The sequence below is a fragment of the Homarus americanus genome, unplaced genomic scaffold (assembly GCF_018991925.1).
Source record: "Homarus americanus isolate GMGI-L3 unplaced genomic scaffold, GMGI_Hamer_2.0 scaffold7735, whole genome shotgun sequence".
In the NCBI taxonomy this organism is placed as follows: domain Eukaryota; kingdom Metazoa; phylum Arthropoda; class Malacostraca; order Decapoda; family Nephropidae; genus Homarus; species Homarus americanus.
The window spans coordinates 216427-243310 of record NW_024711406.1 but is presented as its reverse complement, the minus strand read 5'-3'; the positions used below and the strand labels follow the sequence as shown (position 1 = coordinate 243310).

The following is a 26884-nucleotide window of genomic DNA, read 5'->3' as shown; positions in this document are numbered from 1 at the left end:
ACCCTTGTGTGTGTGTGTGTGTGTGTGTGTGAGGGTGAGGGTGTGTGTGTGTGTGTGTGTGTGTGTGTGTGTGTGAGGGTGGGAGGTGTGTGTGTGTGTGTGTGTGTGTGTGTGTGAGGGTGAGTGTGTGTGTGTGTGTGTGTGTGTGTGTGTGAGGGTGAGGGTGAGGTGTGTGTGTGTGTGTGTGTGTATACTGTAGTATTTAATTGTTCAGCATGTGTTTATATTTTAATATACTTATCGACCACGCATTCACTATCAACACACACACACACACACACACACACACACACACACACACACCTCACCTCACCTCCTCACCCTCACACACACACACACACACACACACACACACACACACACACACACACACACATACATACACTTTATTCTCTATCTACCTCACAATACTTGGTCCTCACATCAATAAACTACTATACCATCCAATAACAATAATTTAATCCATAATCGCTTTAAGATCATTGCGGAGTAAAAACAAAAATAAAAATCCTTCACTTGTGTAAAATATCCATCCGCCAAGTCCCCAAAGAGTTAAAACACCTTTAATTAGATGCACTTTATCATAAAAACCATGAAATTGAACATATCAATCTAACCTCTATCTTATATTTCAATTATATTTAAGTACATCAGCTAACAAGGTCATTAATCACCTAAAATGAAACTCGATTTCCAACAACAAACAACATTTTAGTAGTTTAGAGTGATGTAAATTATCACCCCGTGTGTTTTAAAAATTTATTTATGTTCCAATGTTGTGTGATATGTTGGTTCTCTTGACAGCTTGACGCGGGCGATGAGCATGGGGCGTTGGTTGCCGCCCTGGTGAGCAGGACCATGAGGGATGCGGTCCTGGAGGTGATGCAGGAAGAACAAGCTGAACAGACGAGGATTAATAAACTGGCTACTGCTTCTCTCACCTCTTTCGTCATGGTAAGTGGCCTAGATCTGAGTCAATCGATAATTCCATTTGACTTATTCATCGTCGTCCCACAGTCGGGAAGTCTGTCATTGATTCTGTCGGGTGTATTGGAGACATCCACGACGGAGTGAGATGAGGGTGGAGGGCGGAAGAGTGGGGCCAAGGACGATGGGAGGAGGAGGAAGAAATTGAGGAAGAGGAGAATGTGGGATGAGTAAGAGGAGTTGGAGATGAAGGTGAGAACAGAGGGGGATGAAGAAAGAAATAAGAGTGTGAGGAATGAGAGGAAGATGAAAGGAGAAAACTGATTTGGATAGAAAACAAAAGAGTGGAATAAGAAAGAAGGAGAGAGGAAAGAGGAAGGGGAAGAAGGACGGAAGATGGGGGTGGACAGAGCAAGGGAAGGAAGAAAGAACAGGAAGGTAGAGAGGGGAGGAGGTGGCAAGGAGAGAGACTAAGGGGGGGGAACTAGCGAGGAGGAGGAGGAGGGGAAGGAGACAGTGAGTAAAAGACGAAAGAGAAGATGAGACAAAGAGGAGGAGAAAGGCAGAGAAGAAACACAAGAGAAAAGGGAGGAAGTCGTAGACGAAGAAGGAGGAGAGAGAGGAGAGAGAGAGAGAGAGAGAGAGAGAGAGAGAGAGAGAGAGAGAGAGAGAGAGAGAGAGAGATTACTTTCTATATCTTATTTTTTTAATCACCTTATACTATGACCCCGCCCCCCTTACCTCTCCAGCACGACCAAACCCCCGTCAACATGTTTTGGACGTACAGACAGACAGACAGACAGACACAGATAGACAGGTAACCCAATACAACCCTGAGATAGTGAGGCCAAACTTATACTCTAATATGATTCAATAAATATCAGGATAATGTCACTAGGACGATATTGTTAATGTACATAGGCCATGGTCAGGGTTGTATTGAAGAGATGAGGGATTAATACGAGTTATATTAAAGAGAAAATAACAAATTCCAAACTATTAAAGATTATTGTAAGATTAGTGTATAAGGGAGATGTTTGGTGCCGAATAGACAGAAGGACAGAAGACGAGACAGGAAGCTTATAGACGGGAGGGAGGAATGATGGGAACACACACACACACACACACACACACACACACACACGCACACACACGCACACACACACACACACACACACACACACACACACACGCACACACACACACACACGCGCGCGCACACACACACACACACACACACACACACTAGGCACTTGGATATTGAAGGAAGAAAAAAATCGATTTACAATATCAGTGTTGGTCGGGTCTCTTCCACACACCGAGAAGAACACCTGTAAGTAATTTATCTCAGGTAAGACAGGTGGCCTTCACGTTAGGTCATTCAATGTCGACACCAGCCCTTCCTCTCTCTCTCTCTCTCTCTCTCTAGCGTGAGTGAGTGAGTGAGTGAGTCGAGCAGGGAGTGAGTGAGTGAGTGAGTCGATCTGCAAGAGAGTGAGGAGTGAGCTGAGTGAGTGAGCGCCGATCTAAGTGGAGGAAAGGAGTGAGTGAGTCGAGTGAGAGGAGTGAGTGAGTCGATCTGTAAGTGGTGAGTGACGGTGAGTGAGTCGAGCAGGGAGTGAGTGAGTGAGTGAGTGAGTGAATGAGTCGAGCAGGGAGTGAGTGAGTGAGTGAGTAGAACAGTGATTCAGTGGTCCAGTGACTCAGTGACTCAGGACAATTATCGGAAATTAGGTCAGAGGTTAAGGTCAAGTGGATAATGGTTATGTTTGACCAGTTATTACCTCTCTCTCTCTCTCTCTCTCTCTCTCTCTCTCTCTCTCTCTGTGATCATTTTAAATTCAAAATGTCGGCCGGAATAAGATAAACACCTCATTCAATTCCGTACAAAGTCAGTCAGATTTATTTTCAGTCTTTAATATCTAAGTTAAAGCTAAAAACTCATTGGCTACTCACGCGATTACATTTTATGACATCATAAATTCAGAGCCTCGTGATTGGCTCAAGTAAAAAAATATCCATTAGAGTTACAGGATAGGACTAAAAATAATTGACCACTCACACGTTTACCTGTCGATGACGTCACGACTATAGAACTCCGTGATTGACTTAAATTACAAAATCACTCAAGCGATACAGGAACAGGATTATGATGGTCGGGGGTGGAATTATAAGACAGAAAAGCATTATTAAAATATAGGAAGAGAATTATAGCGATATATGAACACCAAGACGATATCGGAAAAGCTCTCCATGGTTATACAAGAACAGCATTAGGAAGCCAATTACGAATGCAAGAACGTGTCCGCCAGCATGAGGAAGGACAATGTTGGTATTGGTTATATTAAGTATGTAGATGACCATACTGTGTGTAGCGTCACTGAGAGAGAGAGAGAGAGAGAGAGAGAGAGAGAGAGACCTTGAACTTTCACAGAATCTAAACACACACAACCTATGCCTAAGCTAACTTGCACCTACCCTAACTAGACCTAAGCTCACCCTAACTTAATTTAACGTAAAACACACACACACACACACATTCTCACTCACACTCACACACACACACTCACACACACACACACACTCACACTCACACACACACACGCATATATACCTGACTTTCTGAACACTATTGAGTATAGACCCTAATGGTGGTTTCGTCTCTATAGTGAGAAGAGAAAAAAACCCGCCTCATTCTCACCTGATACTGAAGGAACCAGGAAGTCCCCGTCAGTAGCATATGACCTGGTGACCTGGTCTTTAGCCTAATTCTTAGCACGGAACTTACCTGTTACCTGTGCCAAGCTAATAATGTTGTAGGGGGGGGGGGGAGGGGATGGGGGATACAATAACTACCAATGTGATCGAGTGAGGTTGTTAACGTTTCACCGTCTTTACAATCACGTGAAGAGTAAATCCCCCAGTGCCAAGCTTACCTTCGTCAGGCAGTTAGTGTCTTTAAGAGTTACAAACAACATTTTCCTGCAGGAGAAGGAATTATGATAACACTCGAGTCATTTAAATTTACTTCGGGTGACACAGATAGCTGAGTCGTGATGAGAACTGAACCAGATCAAATATACTTTATTGATCACCGTAGGAGTGACGTCAGAGAGTCTTGACAGGTGTATATAGGATGGTGACGTAGGAGGTGAATGAGGTCACGTGTTGGTTGGGTCAGAGGTGAAAGGTCAAATAGAAACCCAGTCTGTTTAGGCCCCATCCTAACCTACCTATTGGACTAACTTAAGGCTGAAGGCTAGTCCTAAATCAGACTTAATAATTCTCAACACATAAGGGGCTCAGTCCTAATGGGTAGGTTAGGTTAGGTTAAGACACTCTCCATTACGACGTGGGTTAATAAAGACTGGAACTTATTTAAACTAGGACCTATTTGAACCGGGTGCCCGTTACACCTTCAGTCCTGGACCAGATAGGAATAGGGCGTGACCTCGTAAGTACACAGTGACCTGAGGTATCATCGACCCGGCCCCTCCTCGACCCACACCTGTGACTGAAGGCGGAAGTAGCAAGTGGTGATGGTGATGGTGATGGTGATGGAGGTGATGGTGGTGATGGTGATGGTGATGGAGGTGATGGTGGTGATGGTGATGGTGGTGATGGTGGTGATGTGATGGAGGTGATGGTGGTGATGATGGGAGAGGATGTAGGGCAGGAAGAGAGAGAGAGAGAGAGAGAGAGAGAGAGAGAGAGAGAGAGAGAGAGGGCCAAGCCTCACAAGATTATACCTCCAAGACTTACCACCTATCCAGCGACACCTGACGGATGAGGAGGAGGACAATACTGGTGTCTGTGGGTATATTGACCAGTAGTGTGTGTGTGTGTGTGTGTGTGTGTGTGTGTGTGTGTGTGTGTGTGTGTCTTTCATTTTCCATTTTTTACTAATTCTTTCCCTGTTTCGTTCACTTCACGAGATACACCTCGGTCATCCAATAATTACTAACACTATCACACACACACAGACACACACACACACACACACACACACACACACACACACACACACACCATCCACATATTCACCGGGCCAGCTCACCTGAGGACCCCTAATTAGTATGCGCACTATTTTTAAGGGGTCTCCGCCAGGTAGGAAATAGGTGTTTACATCGACCACTGGTGCAGGGGTTGAGTGACTCAGCTCTTACAGCCGTCTTGACAAACTCCACCAAGATGTAATATTTTATTATTATTATTATTATTATTATTATTATTATTATTATTATTATTATTATTATTATTATTATTATTATTATTATTATTATTTTATTATTATTATTATTATTATTATTATTATTATTATTATTATTATTATTATTATTACGCTAATACTGTTTACACTTCTTCCTCCCCGTTATGTGATCTATACAACCAAAATGTTGCTCCAGTGCAGAAGTGAATGAGTGAAGAGTTAGTTAGTCACGTGGAGACCCGCTCGCTTATCATGAGGTGTGTTACTGTAGGTGGATATGTCTGGTTTAATTACAACCTCCACAACACTGAGCTTATAGAGGTCACGTAAACTTTATTGGGAAGATGTTTAACGAGGGAGTGACTGGTGATGGGGTGGGTGATGGGGTGGGTGATGGGGTGGGTGATGGGGTGGGTGATGGGTGATGGTGGGTGATGGGTGGGTGATGGGGTGGGTGATGTGATGGGGGTGGGGTGATGGAGACGGGTGGGGGGATGGTGATGTGGGTGATGGAGACGGGTGATGGGGGTGGGTGATGGGGGTGGGTGATATATGGAGGGCTGGAGAGGTAAAGAAAAGAACTCAATAGACATATAATATGAACTACAGGATGAGGTTAATGATAGGAATACTATTACTACTTATTATATTAATTTTTGTTGACAATATTATGGCCTCCACGTGGTCTCCAACCTCCCCTCTATAGCCATTCCTTCTCCAAATATTTTATCACCTAACTATCCTGATGCAAAAGTAACTATCCTGTTCGAGTTAGTTAAGCCGCTTATCTAAATAGCATTCGGTGACTGTCGCCTCATAGTATATCAGCCGTTTTCTTAGTCGTTCAGGAGCCACTGTACAGTAGCTCCTCAACAACTAAGAAAACGGCCGTTTGTCTGCGACTGTTGTTGGTTTAGGGGCCGATGATCTTGTTCTCCTGAGACAACTGAACAAACCAGAACAAAGAGAATGACAGATAACATCTTAGCCAAGCCATTACACAACTTCTGGGTTGGTGTTTCTGTTCTGATAACACTTGAGTCATTATGAGGTAGAAGCACTTTGCCCTAGGCCCCATCCCGCGTGATGATGTAAACATCAGAGAGTGAAGCTGCCTTGGTCCACGTTCTGGATTCTCTTACCTCACGTTCTGTTCTTTTTGTTCTCCCTTCTCCTGTGTGCAGCGTCAAGAGTCAGGTTACGGGGATGGAATATCCTTATATTAAAGAAGGCTTGTTGTACCCTCGTCCTTAATCCTCAAGCACTAACGCCCACACCCGCTGCATTAGTTGTGTTGGCAGTCCGGTTAAGGAGGGTCAGTCCTACAGTGACGTCACAGCGTATCTACTTTACCTAATCTATTCGAACTTAACCTAACCTAACCTAACCTAACCTAACCTAACCTAACCTAACCTAACCTAACCTAACCTAACCTAACCTAACCTAACTATTAGAGTGAAGGTTCATATTATGCATCAAAAACTACGAGAAGTGTATAATGCTGTCGGCTGATATGGCTTGATCATTGTCTGTCTGCAGTTTGTTAAGGTGTATTATTATTGTTCTTTCAGCCTGTGGAGATGGATGATACCGAAGAGGACAACAGTAAGTAGTAGATTATTTTTCCTGTGAATCCCTACAGCAAAAATCAATTATATTTCTTGTGATTTAATTAACTGGACACCATAAATCACGTCATTCTTGTAGACAAATACATCATTAACCACGTATCTTTATTACTAGATAATTATTAATAGCCTGGGAAATTGCTAAGTAGAATGTCGTCTAGTTGTCTCCATTACTATAGCCAATATGATGACAGTAACTAATGGTGTGTTCCTCCTGCAGAGAATGAGGATGACTCGGCGACAGAAGAGAGAGAGGACCCGGATGGCAAGGAGACCTCACCCCAGGACACGAACGAGCCAGCTAGGTCCCCGGAGCCTGAAGGAGACGAGCCCGAAGTCAAGGAGATCCACCTCATTTCTACCTTGGAGACCACTTTCTCGAAAGACTCTATCACCCACGACACAGTCCAGGTAGGTCACTAGTGTAGGTGATACAGTCCAGGTAGGTAGGTCACTAGTGTAGGTGATACAGTCCAGGTAGGTCACTAGTGTAGGTGATACAGTCCAGGTAGGTCACTAGTGTAGGTGATACAGTCCAGGTAGGTCACTAGTGTAGGTTGTACAGTCCAGGTAGGTCACTAGTGTAGGTTGTACAGTCCTAATATTACTTAACGTATGCTCTAAAATAATTCCTGGGGTACAGTTGGTATAACATCTCATGATTATAGTAGTTATTAATTATCATCAACGGATAAATGAGTAATAATTATTAATGATCGAAATCTTCTGAATAATATAATAATTTCTCAACTTTTTTTTCAGGAATCCGAATCTCTCGTAATTTAAGAGTGAGAGTGACTAGACTTCCTGATTGACTGGTCCACGAAACTCACTCCAGTCAAACTTTCTACCAGTGTATTGACTTTCATTTCGACATATCTCCAGTCTCCAGTTACTTAATTATCATGTAACTTGTCATTATCCCTATCTTTTCTCTTTGGCGTGCGTATCCCCGTCAGCAGCACGAGTTAGCCTGACGATGACCAAGTGTAGTAGTCACAGTAGAAGATAGTCAGGCTCTCCGTGCAGTTTAGTTGGTCGAGACGAAACTAGATTCAATTTTGTACCGCCTTCACCTTTTGTCGTGGTTACTCTGTTAATAACCATACATCAAGGATAATTGAGCAGTGAGATTTAACAAGACTTTCATAATATTATTGTTTATATGTTTAATAAAAGACAATAGATATGTTTGATGAAGCAGTGACGAATGACAGTCCAACACACACACACACACACACACACACACACACACACACACACACACACACACACACACACACACACACACACTATACCATGTGGGACGCCCTACAGAATAACATAAAGGAAACAACACTAAGAATCTCACACCTTAGATTTAGATTTAGTAAGTATTATGTATAGAGAAAGTTTGTAATTACTGAATATATATATTTTGGTAAGGTATGTGGCTACACTTACGACTGTGAGACGTGAAGGAGGCAGGAGTAGAGGGAACACACACACACACAGTTAAGGAATACTATCAAGGAATATATACTACATCAAAATGGTAAAGGTATAGATGGACTTTATTAATACAACATACTACATGTTATACAACATACAATGGCTGTTGTGGGATGATGTATCACCTTAGGGAGTGATTTTATGGACAGTCAGAGGATAGAAGCAAGTATTGGACCAATGTTGTTACACTAGTTAGCTGTGGCGGCCCTTGTTCACCCTAGACTCTGACCAAGGCAGTGACATGATCATCTCCAGAGAGGTTGTGTGTGTGTGTGACGCTGAGAAATAACATGCTGGGTACAGGAGTTTCATAATGGTCTCTTGTGAGAAGAATAAAAGAGGTACAAATTGTGACACAAGAAGCAGCCAAGAGGGAGAACACCGCGCTGGTGATGATCGCCTCTCACAGGACCGGTAACACAGGCGCCTCCTTGTTAGAGCAGTAGTGATCTTACTCATATATTTTTATATGGTCACACCGTACAACCCTGCGCTACCACGTCTACCTGCCTACATACCTGTCTGGGGGTAATAATGAATTACTGTGAATCAATAAATATATTATGAATATATGTATTATGAATGTATTTATTGATGTATATGTATTCAAATATATATGTAGACATATTGAACTGCTGGCGCAGGATTCTAGAGGTTCTGATATATATTATAAATGTTTGTATATGAAGTACGTATTTATACGAGAGAGGACACGGGAGATAATTATTACCATGGTCATTTGACCTTGAATTACCTTCAGCTGGTTAAGTCAACGATCACTGGGACACCGAGGCTGACCCCAGGAGACCCTCCAGTGAGGAGGGGGTCGGGACCTACTATCGTTCTGCCCCCCTCCCCCCCCCCTCCTCCCCACTGGACACGACTCCTTCCTCGCCCACAGACGAGCTTTTGAGAGGTTATAAAAACCTCCTCCTTGATACTAGAGCCGTGTGTGTGTGTGTGTGTGTGTGTGTGTGTGTGTGTGTGTGTGTGTGTGTGAGGTGATGGGTCAGCCTGGCCGTGTTTCTGATCCTCTCTTGTATATTAATAGTTAATCTCTGTGTCAGAGACCTGTTCCCTCCCTCCCCACCCCTCTCCTTCCTTCTACGATAATACTCCCTCCTTCCTGCCCTCCTTCCCTCCACACCACCGCTCCCATATTTCCCTCCTTCATTGTTTACTCTGTGTACCCGTGGTCACTACCCTGTGTACCCGCAGTCACTACATTGTGTACCCGCGGTCACTACCCTGTGTACCCGTGGTCACTACCCTGTGTACCCGTGGTCACTACCCTGTGTACTCGTGGTCACTACCCTGTGTACCCGTGGTCACTACCCTGTGTACCCGTGGTCACTACCCCCAGTACCCGTGGTCACTACCCCTGTGTACCCGTGGTCACTAAATCTCAGGCACCCGTGGTCACTACCCTGTGTACCCGTGGTCACTACCCTGTGTACCCGTGGTCACCACCCTGTACTCGCGGTCACCACCCCTGTGTACCGCGGTCACCACCCTGTGTACCCGTGGTCACTACCCTGTGTACCCGTGGTCACTACCCTGTGTACCCGTGGTCACTACCCTATGTACCCGTGGTCACTACCCTGTGTACCCGTGGTCACTACCCTGTGTACCCGTGGTCACTACCCTATGTACCCGTGGTCACTACCCTGTGTACCCGTGGTCACTACCCTGTGTACCCGTGGTCACTACATTGTGTACCCGCGGTCACTACCCTGTGTACCCGTGGTCACTACCCTGTGTACTCGCGGTCACTCTTATAATGTGAGCGAAATATCGCCGCAGAATGACTTTTAAGCTGAGTAAAATAAGAACTGCTGAACTTTTGAACTTAACAAATACAAACTTTAAGCTTTAGAACGAGTATAAAGGAAGAAATAATTTTTTAGCATTACAAATGATAAAAGAAAGAAAGAAGATTTGTTTAACTTGACAAATATGAGCTAATTAACTTTGTAACCTAAACAAATAGATGACTTAATACTTTTTAAACTAAGCCGACATAAAATTTGACATTTGTTTTATATTAACGTAGATTCAGAGAGCCAATAGCCCTTTTATACGAGTAGGAACACCAGTAGATGGTGGTAGAGTTAGGTGTTACAGCAGCCAACTCTTGTCTGGCTGAGCTGTGTACCTTACGTTATGACAGCAGCGAGAGGTGACACTTAACACTACCTTAGTCAGTGTGACCAGGCTGGCTGTGTCACTAGCAGAGGCTTGTGAGGGTTTAGTTGTGTGGATGTGTCATGAGAGACTTGTTGTTGAAGGTCATGAGCGATGAAGTAAGAAGGAGTACCGTTAGTCACTTGTGGTGAGATTAACTTAACATTATGTACAGTATATAATAATATCTCTAGTTAACAGAATATTCGACTCTTTGTATATTTTATTCTTATTTTGGCTTTAATGTTAAACTTCTTTTCTTGGTCTCACGAAGCTGATTGTTTTGTTCTTATCGACTACGTGACGTAACTCAGCACACGAGGTTTGTTCATACAGCCACAAATCTAATGAGATTTTCTTTTGTTGTCTTGTGGTACGACCAATATCAACACTCCCACACTATGTATGTTTGTAATCCAAATGTTATTTTTGTATATTCCTGCCCAGGAATAGGTGAAGGGGCCATATATGCTGTGTATAGTGGCCATTATACCGTCCACAATAAATATAGCCTGCAGTTATTCTCTGTCTCTTATTGTCCTGAGAAGTTTACACGTTAATAAACCAATAGACGGTGTCCCCAGGGGCTCTACCAGGGGTGGTGCCCCCAGGAGCCCTACCAGGGACAGCGCCCCCAGGGGGATCCTCAGGGGAACGAGAGCATCGGCCCCAAAGCCTACAACAGCTGCAGATATTGACTATGAGGCAACAGTCACTGAACACCACATAGATCTGTGGCTCAACTAACTCAACACAGCTAGGGTAGCTACTTATGTATTAGGATATTTAATATTAAGGTAATAAAATAGCGGCGATGGTGTGGCTATTGGGGGAGGCTGGAGGCCACGTTAAAAAAGAATATAGTAGTAGTAATATTATTAATAGTAGTAATAGTAGTAACATAGCAGTAGTACCAATATAGTAGCAGTAATAGTAGTAAAATAGGAGTAGTAACAGCAGTAAAATAATAGTAATAGTGGTAATATAGTAGTATTAATAGTAGTAATATAGTAGTAGTGGTAGTAGTAAATAATAATTACTAAAATGAAGAAAACAGATCAATAGTGAGAGGCGTTGTATGCATGTTGTGTTGTCAGAGAAACAATTGAGACCCTGCAATTGTGTGTAAATGAGGCAGAAAGTCAGATCATCAACCTGGGACTTGGTCACATATGGCAGCAGGGTCTACCATTAGAGAATACATTGTGCTTCCAATATCTTCGCAGGCTGTGTACCAGAAGTGTTAGTTCGTCTATGAGGGTGGTAGACTGTTTTTAATTCATGACTGGCCTTCGTTACCTAGCTTATAGGTTATTGGTACTCAGAAATATAGAGATAAGGTTGAGAAAAACACAAGGAACATGGAAACTGTTTTATTTGAGAAGGACACAGAGTGGCAGTCCGTGCCGCACCACCTTTGGCACCCTCATCGTGCCTCCTCAGGCTTGGCACCCCGACGCCCTCCACTACCACCACCGCTTCCACCACCACCGCACACCCTCCCTCACAACCAGCTCCACTATGTTCACACCACTATGTTATTCGTGTTATTTGTCCTCCAATGAGCGTGTCAGTGTGTAGTACTGTCCTACTAGGAATGGGACACAGCGGTGATGTTAATGGTGCGGGCGTGGAAGAAGGTGGCGTATGGCGGGGCCTGGGCGTGGCCTCATACGGCCTCGGGCGTGGTGTAGGACGCGGGGGTCCCTGAGGGCGGGGTTGACGGGTGACCTCCGGGGCCAACACAACATAACTAGCCCTTCCCTACTCCAAGGAGAAAGAAACGTGATATGTGGGGAAATGTACAAACAGGAGTGTAACAGTTTTAGGGTAAGGACTGTAGGGTAACAGACAGATGCGAGAGGGAATATTACAAACGTAAGAAAAGTATATTACCCACGGATAACATACAGACATTGTCGGTGGAAAGATGAGCATTTCTCCATACACTGTACACCTGTGGGAAGGAACTGTTTGGGGTCTGAAACAATGTACATGCCAGACCTCAGGGCCTTTGTGGGGTCCTCTGAGGTCTTCAGGGGGCTGAGTATTGACCTGCTGAGCCTGGAAGTGTGGGACTATTGTCATAGGAGTGACCGGGGGCTGTTCTGTGGTGGCCGGGAAGATGGGTGAAGACGTCAAACTGTGTCTCACTGTCACTGTCTACCGCCTGTCACACGCAATACCTCTTGTTATCCTTTAAATACCCAAGATAAACAATGTATTGACAAATGACGATCAAACAAGACTGTCAAGAATAAGGTAAAATGACCCATAAATTAATATTAACTGTAACTTAACTGACGGGAAACAATAACATGACCAACCATTACTCACACGGGGCTTTGGAAATTAAATCCTTATGACGTCTCACTAAAGAAGGTGTTAAACAAACTATGTATATCATAAACCTTGGAATTTATTGACCGCCGCCGCCGCTGAAACACATCAAGAACTCCGGTGAATCGTATTTCAGACAGCAGTGATGTGGGGCAGAAACCTAAAAGGGACGACCTCCTCAAACTCGATATTATCTATGAATAAAAAGTTCAGCGGTTCGACGTTCTGCATTGTTGTATAGAAGATGAATGACACCAGAATGTTGAATAATATTGAGTCGCATCAAAATAAAGATAAATAATTATGATCTCATCAGTGTCAAGACAGTTATCATCCTCAAGTGATAAGAGAACTATATAGGAATCTCCCACTTAAAGAGGTCCACTTTTTGTATGAGCCTAAACGACCTAGTGACAGTAACGGCTGGTTAGATTTAATATTGTTAGTAGAACTTGACCTAATTATTAACATTGAACTCGTTGCTGAAAGTGTCAAGACCATTAAGACAGTATGGTGACGGTAGAGGAGGAGACGGTGTCGTGTCTGGTCAGGGAAGTCGTAGTTTACTTACAACCACGACACTAATACCCACACCCAACCGTAGTTACCGACGGTGGACAGTACAGAGAACGAGTTTGTTCTTCACACTCAACCACACCGGACCATAAGCCACTACCGGAGGGGGGAAGGGGGGAGTAGTTTGGCACATCGGGACCAGAATGAGGTGGGGGAGGGGTGGGGGTGTAAAGAACCTGGGCTTGTGTTGGGGGGGGGGGTCCTCTCGAAAAATATAAAACAGAAGAACTGTCATACACTTTCGTGTCACATGGAAAGCCTTCTCGTCCACAGTAGTTTGATCAACCAAGGTGGAGGGGGAGGCAGGAGTGGACCATCGGACAGACTGGGAAAAGTACAAAGTAAAGTTGTGGAAAAAGGGGCGCGCTATGGTCCACTCCGCCCCCCGGACCATTAAATTAATACACTGATATGTACAAAGCACAATCATGTCATCGTAACCATTAAATACACTAACATGAAAAGCAACTATCATGACTACTATAGCCCTGATTTCCTTGTTAGACCTCTAGTACACAATGTTCCATTAGTCAAAAAAAAATCTTACCTTTGTAAATATAAACAACAGTTCCATTCTTTATTAAACACTTTCATGTACATAGAATTAGCCGCAAGATAGTGATGAACAGTCGTGCGTTTATTTACATACATCAGAACAAGATCCGCCTCTACGCCCCGGCATCACTTAGCGGAGGAGTGAGTCTTCCTGCTGCAGGAGGCCAAGAAGGGCAACTATACACGCAAGGGCACCGAAGGAGAGGGGGAGGAGGAAGGTAGGTGGGGCCGTCTCACCTCTGGAGGGACACTGGTTGCTTAAATGTTATAATATCTCCTCTTTGGATCTGACTTATTTCTCTTAAGATTATTATTATTATCAGCAACAATAAGGTTATAGTTTTACTACCTTCTCTGACATTGTCTTGGGTAGCTAAAACTGTGAAAAAAATAAGATATAGCTTTACAAATTAGAAGACATTCAAGCACGTTTCACCCCTCCAGGGAAAGCAACACATCTGGAGATTTTTTGTGAGAATCCATGACATGTCAGCCCCGTTGTAAGCAGCAGGGGCAGGGCGCTCACTGGGGAGGAGAGCGGCGACGTTCCACACCATTTTTCTCTAAGGCGTAGGGCGGGGACAACCTCACTCACACCACACACTCAACCAACCTCACACCTCACTCAGCCTCCTTAGAACCACTCCATCTGACGTAAGTGTGAGGCAGAGGGAGAGAAGACTCATGTTCATCTCAAACATCAACACCTCACAGCATCAACGTCAATCAAAGTCTCGTTATCTCACAACCAAGACACACCGCTAACAACATGTTTCTCATCTGCTAGTGTTACACTATGGATGAATACACAATAGTAATTAACAATAACTTCCTCACATCACAAACAGACAAGTAAGTGCGTCCTGAAATATCTTGACGGCATCGGCCACCCTGTCGCATTCAGGCCAAGAACTCCATTTCTACGCATAGATCACCACACAACTAGAAACTGACCATCATCAGCGACTCTAAATTTCATACATAGGATGACACAGAACATCATTTTATTACAATATGTTTTAATAATATTAAGCAGTTTATACTCTAAAAATACCAACAATCATTCATATGAAGATCCACAGTCGTCCCTGCGATGCGTGTGAGTATGGCCGTCGCCACAGTAGAGACCCTTGTACCAGACATGCAAATGACTACCACGGGTGCGAGTACTACAGACACTGGTCAGTGATAGGCCGGGGAGGGAACATGTGCCTGCCTGCCACCAGATTCCGACACTCGTCTTGATTCAATCTCGGCCAAGTCTGACCAGAAAACCTTTTTCATCTCTATAAAAATGTCGCTTCACTTAAGTACCAATGTAAAAAAAATGAATGTGCCCGTTCACAGTAATACAGCCAGACCCTCGTTAAGTTAATCGTCGTAGTAGACTGTCATAAGAGTTTGTGTTAATTCTTAAGTGGGGACAGCGTCTGCCTGACGAATAACTCTAAGGGTTCTCTCCACTAAGGTTGTCTCAAGCCGAGGTCCGGAGCTGCGCCCTTGCCGTGCCGTTATCTTGTGCGCTGTTCGATTCAACATGGCTCCAATTTTTCCTTATTGCTAAAAAAACAAATGCGATTTGAACGGCAAGACTGAACCTATATCTTCACTGAGGTCCATTCCCACTCACAAGGAGGAGGGCAGAAGAGATGCCTTATTCTAATAATAATTTGGGCTGATAAACCGCAGCAAAAGTCATGTGTTGTGGTAAAGGTTAAGCACAGAGGCACATTCGTTAATGCCCTTGCAAAGCTCAGTACTCTACAGAATTTGTAACAACAAACGGGAGGATCTGTGGAGGAAAAGCCTTAGTTAGGAAGCTCTTGATTGCCAGGTTAAGAAGTGAAGGTGTTAGTGAGATGAAGGGCGTGAGAGCACCAGAGGATGCGTCCAAGTGTAAGCCAAGAGTAAGACGAGAAGTAAGGCGTTGAAAGAGAGGAAGTAGGAGTTTGACCAGTGTCAGGGTGCATGGGGGAAGTGTTTACGTCGTGTTCACTGCTGCACCGCCTTCACATCCGTTACCTTCACCGAGTGTATTAAACGCCCGTAACTGAGCATTTTCTGGTCGGATAGATCATGAAATTTAATATTGTTTATCATGTGAAATATATGTTGTCAACTCTTTCAATTATCACAAAGAAACTGCTTACTACAGAAGTGGTTGTGGTAAAAGACGATGTGTGCTGGTGGCGGTGAGTTGGCGGGCTTCACTGAGGCGACGCAAACACGCGGCGGTCTGAAGCTTTTGTCCAACACACTCACACACAAAAGTTCTGTTCTACACTGAAGGTTACCTAAGTAGAGTGTGCGTGATCGTTTGATGTAGTTCTCTTAATGATTAGCGTTACTTGTGATGCCAATTCATTTTTGTTTTGTTTTACTCTCTGAAGCTTATTGAAGTAAAAGCGTTACTTGTTGGGTCTGGTGTAAGACATCTTTTGCCTCTGCTGCCGAGCGTAAGCGAGAGGCTTGGCTGGTGCAAAGCGCGATCTGACTTGTTCCCGTGAGAAGATGTGACTCCTACATGCTCAGTTCTCATACCGTGGAGTCTCTTTTACTGAAACTGCTTCCGAAAATAACATCAAGAGTTGGTCCATTCACTCACGGTGATGTAATACTGACTAATTTGAACACTGCAGAACACTGACTCCTTCTACGTCACCTGCAAGACTTTCTACTCTTCAGGATCCTGAGTTGAATTCAGTTCCCAAATTGGGTTAGTTTACTTTACATAAAGCTTTGTTATCATGTGTTATATAGAATTATATTAAGAAGGTTAAGTGAGATTAAGTGTACGTTAGACTGGGTCAGGTTTAACGAGGTTAGATTAGGTTAGGTACAGTAAATTTACCGAGTCTTGTGAACAACAGCCAAATTTGGGTCTGAATCCGAGTCTGGTTCCTCACTCTAGAGGAACCTTCCTTCCCCGGCGTACACCACCACCTCCCTCACCATCATGCTGGGGGAGAAATGTTACATGTGATTATGTGTATTTTGTCTTACGTACATGACGTAAGGCTGTATCCCACATGATGGTTAAGTGAGACTCTTGGTGTACACGGTGATGACGTCATCATGTGATATACCTTCACACCTTCTAGTAACGTGATTGACTCTCTTCATAAGTGCTCTACCATATTGTCTCTTTTATAATACTTTTAAATATACATATATATATATATATATATATATATATATATATATATATATATATATATATATATATATATATATATATATATATATATATATATATACATACACACACTACACACACGCACACAATGAAAAAAACTAACACATATTCCCAAATATATTGTAAATCTGCGATGAATTAATTATCAGTCAATAAATATGGCGTATTGTTGTTGCTGAAATACAGTATTACCGTCAGCGCTGCACCAGTAAGATATATATATATATATATATATATATATATATATATATATATATATATATATATATATATATATATAGAGAGAGAGAGAGAGAGAGAGAGAGAGAGAGAGAGAGAGAGAGAGAGAGAGAGAGAGAGAGAGAGAGAGAGAGAGAGAGAGAGAGAGAGAGGTAGACCCTGTCTTATAACGAACGCCGTCGGTCATTTCTCAGAGAATATGGCATCATTTTCGCTCCATCTGTCGACTGAAGTCTCTTAAAATTACAGTATAGGGCACACACTATGTCATGCATGTACTGGAAACCACACACAAAGATGTCTGAAAGGCAGTTGAACTGACAAAGCACCAAGTCTCGTGCATCATGCAATCTGAGGTTACAGTCAGACCAGGTCTTATCTGATGGGTACCACACACATACCAGGGTGACTGACAGTACCACAACACCAGGGTGAGTGACAGTACCACAACACCAGGGTGAGTGACAGTACCACAACACCAGGGTGACTGACAGTACCACAACACCAGGGTGACTGACAGTACCACAACACCAGGGTGAGTAACAGTACCCCAACACCAGGGTGAGTGACAGTACCAACACCAGGGTGAGTGACAGTACCACAACACCAGGGTGACTGACAGTACCAGTACCACAACACCAGGGTGACTGACAGTACCACAACACCAGGGTGACTGACAGCACACATGCAACACCAGGTGACTGACAGTACCACAACACCAGGGGTGAGTGACAGTACCACAACACCAGGGTGACTGGACAGTACAGTACCACAACACTAGGGAATGACAGTACCACAACACCAGGGTGACTGACAGTACCACAACACCAGGGGTGAGTGACAGTACCACAACACCAGGGTGACTGACAGTACCACAACACCAGGGTGACTGACAGTACCACAACACTAGGGTGAGTGACAGTACCACAACACCAGGGGTGAGTGGCAGTACCACAACACCAGGGTGAGTGACAGTACCCACAACACCAGGTGACTGGGATAGTACCTCAACACCAGGGTGAGTGACAGTACAGTACCACAACACCAGGGTGAGTGACAGTACCACAACACCAGGGTGACTGACAGTACCACAACACCAGGGTGAGTGACAGTACCACAACACCAGGGTGAGACAGTACCACAACACCAGGGGTGAGTGACAGTACCACAACACCAGGGGTGAGTGACAGTACCACAACACCAGGGGTGAGTGGCAGTACTACAACACCAGGTGAGCACAGTACCCCAACACCCAGGGTGTGAGTGACACACCAGTACCACAACACCAGGGTGAGTGACAGTACCACAACACCAGGGTGACTGACAGTACCACAACACCAGGGTGAGTGGCAGTACTACAACACCAGGTGAGTAACAGTACCAACACCAGGGTGAGTGACAGTACCCCCAACACCAGGGTGAGTGACAGTACCACAACACCAGGGTGAGGACAGTACCCCAACACCAGGGTGAGTGACAGTACCACAACACTAGGGTGAGTAACAGTATCCCAACACCAGGGTGAGTGACAGCCACAACACCAGGGTGAGTGACAGTACCACAACACCAGGGTGAGTAACAGTACCCCAACACCAGGGTGAGTGACAGTACCACAACACCAGGGTGAGTGGCAGTACTACAACACCAGGGTGAGTAACAGTACCCCAACACCAGGGTGAGTGACAGTACCAGTACCACAACACCAGGGTGAGTGACAGTACCAGTACCACAACACTTAAGTACCAGACGATCGTAACAGTCGTGCCAACCACTGCTTCTAGTACTAGGCACCTGTGACTGTGTTCAAGGACTACCTCTTTTACCAGGCACTAGTATCAAGGACGACCCATAGTACCTGGGATGAACTTCAATACCAAGGACGAACACTAGTACCAGGTACAACCACTATTACCAAATACCCCGAGTACCAGGGACGACTACCAATTCGAAGGACGACCCACTGTACCAGGGACGACCATCAGTACCAAGGATGACATAGACTAATTGGCCCAGTCCCTTGTACCATAGATAACTACTAGTACCAGAGATAACTACTAGTACTGGAGATAACTACTAGTACCAGAGATAACTACTAGTACCAGAGATAACTACTAGTACCAGAGATAACTATGAGTACCAGAGATAACTACGAGTACCAGAGATAACTACTAGTACCAGAGATAACTACAAGTACCAGAGATAACTACGAGTACCAGAGATAACTACTAGTACCAGAGATAACTACTAGTACCAGAGATAACTACTAGTACCAGAGATAACTACTAGTACCAGAGATAACTACTAGTACCAGAGACTAGTACCAGAGATAACTACGAGTACCAGAGATAACTACGATAACTACAAGTACCAGAGATAACTACGAGTACCAGAGATAACTACTAGTACCAGAGATAACTACTAGTACCAGAGATAACTACTAGTACCAGAGATAACTACTAGTACCAGAGATAACTACTAGTACCAGAGATAACTACTAGTACCAGAGATAACTACGAGTACCAGAGATAACTACGAGTACCAGAGATAACTACTAGTACCAGAGATAACTACTAGTACCGGGAGTACCACAGACAATCGCTAGTTCTAAGGATGACCTATAGTGCCAAGGGTGACCTCTGGCACTGAAGACTGGCCCTGGCACTACAAAATGACCGCTCGCTCAGCAGGACAACAACAGCGTGGCTCACGTCTGGTACTCGACCTCACAGTCTGCATGAAAAAAAAAGTCGGGCGTGAGGGAAATGGAAGCCATCTGGCAAGTAGTTTGCACCGCCATGCCGATACTCTCAACACCACTGACTAAGGGGCAGCGCAGACCGTGGCTCCCCGTCTTGATCTGTCGACGACAAGGACGGGGCGCCACCGTCCGCACCCCCACTGACTACAAGCTCTTGGCAGTTATCTAGTGATAAAATTCGACATCTCCACAGAGAGATAATATATTTAAATAAAAGTTCGTGGCAGTGATTTGTAACACGAGTTGCATAAGTCCCGCAAATGGCCTCGTCCCGTAGGCGGCGGCCGAGGGCGGCGCTGAGCCACAGTGTGAGGTGTGCCGGGTCACAGTCACGTGCGGAGGCCTCTGACCACTGGTGAAGAGAGCCTCGCTACCCGGGGGACTTGGTGACACAGTGATGACTGCATCTTGGCCACTAGAGGATCAGGGGGCTGGTGACGTCATGCCCGCAACAAGGGTGAGGTTTTAGGGCTTCAGCTGATGTCCTCAGGGCTGCAACTAGTGCTATTTTTTTGGCCTTTAACGCAAAGATATCAGGGCCTTATCTATTGTCAACTTGCCTCAAGCAGCCAGCATCAGCAGGGCCCTGGACGGTGTTGTTCACGGACCCTCGAGGGTTAACAGCAATTATCAACATATAGACCAAAGACATCAGTGCCTCGGCTGGCGTCAGCAAGTGACTTCAGGACTTAATAATCCAATGAAGAATCCTGACCGGGAGCTTGGCCTCCTGGCCTTAGCTAGGAGCGTGAGGACCTCAGCTGGATGCCGTTCCGGTCTCGTCCTTGTCCTCCTCGGTCTCGGTCTCTGGGTCGAGGCCGCGGGTGGCAGTGAGGGTTGACGCCGCCTCCGACACCCCAGCTGGGAGAGAGTTGGTCGGGGCGGCGGTGGTGGATGGCGGGGATGTGATGGAAGAGGTGGGCGTGGAGGTGGTGGAGGTAGAGCCTGGAGCGGAGGGCCCACTAGCTGCTCCGCCCCCTGCCTCCCCCCCACTGGCGGTGGTTGTGGTCATGGCGCCCAGGACTAGCTTGGAGCGGAGGTTAACAGGAGGATTCGGGGAGGAGTCGCTCTCTGAGCCCGGGGACTGGCTGGTGGGCGTGGTCCGCGGTGTGGTCCGGGGTGTGGTCATGCGGGAGCCGGGGCCCCCGACTTTCCGCCTCCCCGAGTCCAGATGTGAAGGCCGCGCACTCCGAGCACTCGCTGCTTCCGCTTCCCGAGCTGTCTGGAACAAACAGTGTAACAGAACCTGCAAAAACTCACACAACATCTACACTCTTATAAAGCTACAGTAAGTCACCAGCCGCGCCCTCGTCAAACTCACTCAATGTTGTTTATGAAACTGAACAAGTGAGGAGGATATTGAAGCATCATGTTGTCAATAAGTTATCAAAACACAAGATATAATGATAATATTACAAAATATTTCAACTCAAATTTCACAATGATCAAAATTATATCAGAAAAAACAAAACATAATTAGTTAGAATATAAACAAATAATTTATGATTAAAAAATATTGCTACGCTACTGCTATATTAGAAAAGCATATCAGAAAAAAATAATGAAGGAAAAACTTTCAATATAAAACACACAGGAGACACTGAGGAGATAAAGGCATATATACAGTTGTTGGTAAAGCAGCAACTACTTAAGAGTACACACCATCAGAGTCTGAGGTCTTAACTACCAGCTGAACGTAATTACCACAGCTATAATCAGCTTCTAATCACAAATCAAACATTAACCTCTGACGGCGTACAGGTGAGCCTCACAGCATTAGAGAGAACAGGTGAGGTAAACTACTTAGGCCGAGGCAGGGAACATGAACTCAGTGTCTCTGGTCGTGGGAGAACCTTACTGTCCCGTTCATAACTTCACTCACGCTGTTAACTTTATTCCCGCGGCACCTCACCAAGTTTACTATGAATAACTTAAATAACAAATGTGAGCAACTTAAAGCTTTACAAAACTCTAACTCACAACTTACAATATTACCTCTTTTAAGTTACTTTAGAGCCTAGAGTAACATCATAGAAGACCATATTTTCTGTGTATACATAGAGTGTATCAGGTTATTCTTAACTACTAACCCACACACATCTTGTTCAGGTGATAAATAATGACTAATGACTCGAATAACATCAATAAACATCGCACAGAACATCATCCGAACGTCGATGTCTTAGATTAAATATCGACTTTTTCTGACTAATTCCTGAAAATATGGTGACTTTACGTTATACTGCCATAAGCTGTAGTTCATGTATTATATAGCAGTCATGAGGAACAGTATCTAGTGTGTGTGTGTGTGTGTGTGTGTGTGTGTGTGTGTGTTTATGACCTTTGAGGCGTGGATTATAACTCCCAGGAGAACAATTTTCTTGACATTGTCTTCGTTACTAATATAAGCTTTTTTAATATGCTAATGACACTAATACCAGGTAGTAGTCACAGTGTCTCGTGTAACTCTGAACTGGGACTCGATTTCTTGCTTAAGCAGTTAGGGAAGGGACTCAATCTTTTACTGAATTATTCCTGTACTGGGGTTGTGGTTCTCGCATTCTTGTTAAACCTCTCCTCTGTCTTGAACCGGTTTAGCATAATGACTCCCCACCATCAGGAACATCTGTTTATAAATTTATGTAAGTATTATTTTCTGAAGCGGTAATGTTAAGTTAGGAAGGTTCATATCTTTTGATGTCAAAATGGCGACCTGTAACATCAAAGAAAATGGGATTGTTTTGGGTCAAATTATTGGTCAATCAACGCTCAGCTGACGTCTGCCCACCAGCTGCCTGACCACTTCACTTTGTGTGTGTTTTAATGCCTGCTGCTGGGAACGGAGGGCGTTGTATATATACGCCTCTGGTGACTGTGAAGCGTTCAGTAAGAGGTCTTCATGATCATATTAAACAATAGACACAGGAGCCACGGTCACAAGTTTACTGTTATACATGAGGTGAGTTGAGTCGCAAATATTTCGAATAAGTCGACACTCGCTCTAAAACTATTGAGAAATGAGAGAGAGAAAAATTTCGTCAATCATATAAAAAAAAGTTGATAATTCATACCAACACTTCATGCAGAGGAGATTTAGAAGAGAATAAAATAACTAAAACAATTTTGTGCTGAATACTAGATGTTGTGTGAGTTATGTGCAGATAGTCTATGAGGGGGAGTGACATATTGAGGGTAAAGAAATGCTGTTATTATGATGAATTCGAGGGTTGGTTACTCTCTCTCTCTCTCTCTACCTCCCTACAGAACAGTACTAACAACCACCACAAGCCACTGCAGTACCTAAAAGATGCTTACCTACTGCTACCTCACCTAACTACAAACCACTTCCTTGATATTAAGAAGGTAAATGTTATTATTATTTAACTATATATTGGTTCTAAGATAATCTACTGTCTCCCTAATGCTATATATATATATTATCGTCCAGAGAGTTGAGGGGCCTCTGGGGTAAAGTTCCAACAGATCCAGTGGCTTTAACCTTGTACAGTAGCGACCTCAAGGTAACACTCTTATTGGTAGTGTTGGACAAGTGTTTGGTTTAGCTTTTAATGGGAGGTCCTCTGTAGCCTCATTCTAGCCACTCGTCTGATCATCTACCATCTAGCTATTCTCGTTTACATACTAACGCGACCCGCGGCCATGATCAACCTCTTGAATCTGTGAAGAAACCCATAAGGACCTCAGTTTAATAATGACTTTTTATTGTAAGGAACTCAAAGTTTTAGTCTCTGAACTTTACTAATTATCAAAAAAAAAAACACTGGAAAATCACCATAATTATGAGTTAAGTCTTTTAAGTTTACTAATTAATTAACTTCATCTCTATTGCAGCTTCTTTAACTTCGTCTTTTAGTCTTGAAACAATACCCGGGAGACGGCCATTGTTTTATCACCTCTACAGTGGTACAATATAATAATAAACAGATGCACTAATACTTTAACTAATCCTCTATGTGTATTAACTCCCCAAGTCTGTAGTGTTTTTAAAAAGTCTGAAAATCACTTCGTAAACAATGGGTAAGTCTCCCGCTCCGTGTGTGTGTGTGTGTGTGTGTGTGTGTGTGTGTGTGTGTGAGAGAAAGAGGAACAAGACTAGGGGAGCCTAAGAACAATAATTTAGAAGAGGAGTCTTGAGGCTCTACATGTTCAGGGAGAGATTATGTAAAGGAGTGTTTATTCCACTTCTAACATGTCAATGAATGTGAGACTCAGATGTGACAGTGAGAGAGAGTGAGCTTGAGAAACATTAAGACACTTTGGAGAATTAACAGAATACGATATGAAAAAAAAACGAGAAGAAAATATTGGAATCAAGATGTGGTAACAGGACACTAACATGAAGGAAATAACAGGTGAGAAACAGGTAAGAATGATTTATAACAGCAAGAACAAAGAATAACAGGTGAGAAACAGGTAAGAATGATTTATAACAGCAAGAACAAAGAATAACAGGTGAGAAACAGGTAAGAATGATTTATAACAGCAAGAACAATGAACAAAGAATAACAGGTGAGAAACAGGTAAGAATGATTTATAACAGCAAGAACAAAGAATAACAGGTGAGAAACAGGTAAGAATGATTTATAACAGCAAGAACAAAGAATAACAGGTGAGAAACAGGTAAGAATGATTTATAACAGCAAGAACAAAGAATAACAGGTGAGAAACAGGTAAGAATGATTTATAACAGCAAGAACAAAGAATGAGGAACAAATAAACAGATTATATAGAAACATTTGATGAGGTTTAGTAGTATAGGAGTTACGTTACATCATGCTATTGAAGAATGACTCCACAGTATGGACATATAGTCTTTTTGTATAGTGTCTGTGTGTGGATATTTCTACATGTTAACTTAGCCAAACTTTTGTGTCACTTTTTAAATAATTCTATCACATCTTTCTCTTATCACATCTTTCTCCTATCACCTCTCTCTCTCCTATCACCTCTCTCTCTCCTATTACCCTGTGATCTCTCTACCTCCTTGATCTACACGACACAGAAGCAAGAAAAAAGAATCAATGTAAAACAGATGCACAAGACATATCAGTTTTCAATAATGGACAATAATCATTAAGCAATATCAATCTTTGCACAGGACAATAACAGTGCAGATGAAATTATACTAAAACAAAACCCTAAAAGAACAGCAAAAAACCAAAAGTGAAATAGATAAATAGATAAATAGATAAATAAAAGAATGTCGTGGCGATAACGGAACATTACCTGACTTTGAGGGCCAGAGGTCGAGGAGGAACTTGAGAATACTAATAGGCTGGTGGAAATCCATCGGGTCCTCCCCCTCGCTCTGCAACATCAGCACCGGACCAAAACAGATGGCCAAGTTCTGTGTGGTCATCTTGTTGCGCTCGGATTGGCTGGCCACAAGACGTAGGTGATCCATCAGAAGGAACAGCGTCATCTGAGAAGTCTACCCATTATTACGTATTACAGAAACTGATTTAAGTGAGAAATATATCGAATCCGGGTACCAAAATGTATTGATACTACAGTAATTAGATATAAATCAATTCATATTTATATAAAAAAAATTGGTATCATATAAGATTATGTATTATAGCAAGTTAAAAATATATAATTACTGTATCTAATTTCATGATACAACAATTATTAGATGTATACCAATTTATCTTTGCATATAATTGGTATTAAATATATTTATAAATCAAATTAAATATATTACTGAAAATATTATAGTTGTTAATATTTATACATTTATATTTCAATATTTTTTATAAGCATGATTTAAAGTGATAGGAAAATATAGAATAGACTAACTAGGCATTCAGGTACTAAAAGGATGATATTACACTAAAATACGAATGATAAGAGACAGAAAGAGATAGAGAGATAGAGATAGAGAGATAGAGATAGAGATAGAGAGATAGAGATAGAGAGATAGAGAGATAGAGATAATAAGATACTGGAAAGATTATCTCACTCTTAGAATTAACTAAACAAATCACTTCATTTAACTAAGTTATATATTAATGCGAAATATATATACAAACTATGAATATAAACAAGAGCTAATGTAAACAAAAGCTAATATAAACAAAAGCTAATATAAACAACAGCTATAAACAATCAGTAGCATTTAATCAATAAGACAGAAAAATGAGGAATATTCGATACACATTATAAAGCATCAAATACTCCTCCTAGTAGATTATAAACAATGTAACACCATCTAGCTGTTCATTCCTCTTATTGTATCTCCTCCCGCTCACCAGATGTCTCTCCTTATTAACTCTACTTGATGAAATATGACGAAAATCTTCACTTCTCTTTGTCCTCTCATGAAAACCATTTGTATTCTGTGTTCCTACTCTGATACAGTCGTTTCCATCAGCCATTTAAGTTCTTCCTTCATCTCATTACACTCGTTGAGGCTAGACACGAGGGGGGGTGGGGGGGAAGTGAGGCGACCAGACACAGTGTTGAATGTGGGGATGAGTGTGGGTAATCTGGGGCTGAGTGTGGGTAATCTGGGGCTGAGTGTGGGTAATCTGGGGCTGAGTGTGGGTAATCTGGGGCTGAGTGTGGGTAATCTGGGACTGATCTGGGGCTGAGTGTGGGTAATATGGGGCTGGTGTGGGTAATCTGGGGTTGGTGTGTGGGTAATCTGGGGCTGAGTGTGGATAATCTGGGGCTGAGTGTGGGTAATCTGGGGGTGTAATCTGGGGTTGAGTGTGGGTAATCTGGGGCTGAGTGTGGGTAATCTGTGGCTGAGTGTAGGTAATCTGGGCTGAGTGTGG

At 43.3% G+C, this 26884-nt stretch overlaps 2 protein-coding genes across 2 annotated transcripts in view; one reads left to right on the top strand and one right to left on the bottom strand.

Moving 5' to 3' along the window:
- The first annotated feature begins 773 nt into the window (after positions 1-773).
- Positions 774-9616, top strand: LOC121858096. Its single transcript, XM_042354335.1, has 4 exons — positions 774-954; positions 6709-6742; positions 6986-7176; positions 7528-9616. The coding sequence occupies exons 1-4, from the start codon at positions 859-861 to the stop codon at positions 7549-7551; spliced, it is 345 nt and encodes a 114-aa protein (XP_042210269.1). The 5' UTR covers positions 774-858; the 3' UTR covers positions 7552-9616.
- A 10447-nt stretch (positions 9617-20063) lies between these two features.
- Positions 20064-26884, bottom strand: part of LOC121858086 (rho GTPase-activating protein 100F-like) — a 96569-nt gene continuing 89748 nt past the window's right edge. The window contains 2 exon segments of the mRNA XM_042354325.1: positions 20064-21302; positions 25332-25527. Of these exon segments, the coding sequence (XP_042210259.1) occupies positions 20842-21302; positions 25332-25527 (657 nt within the window). The 3' untranslated portion in view covers positions 20064-20841.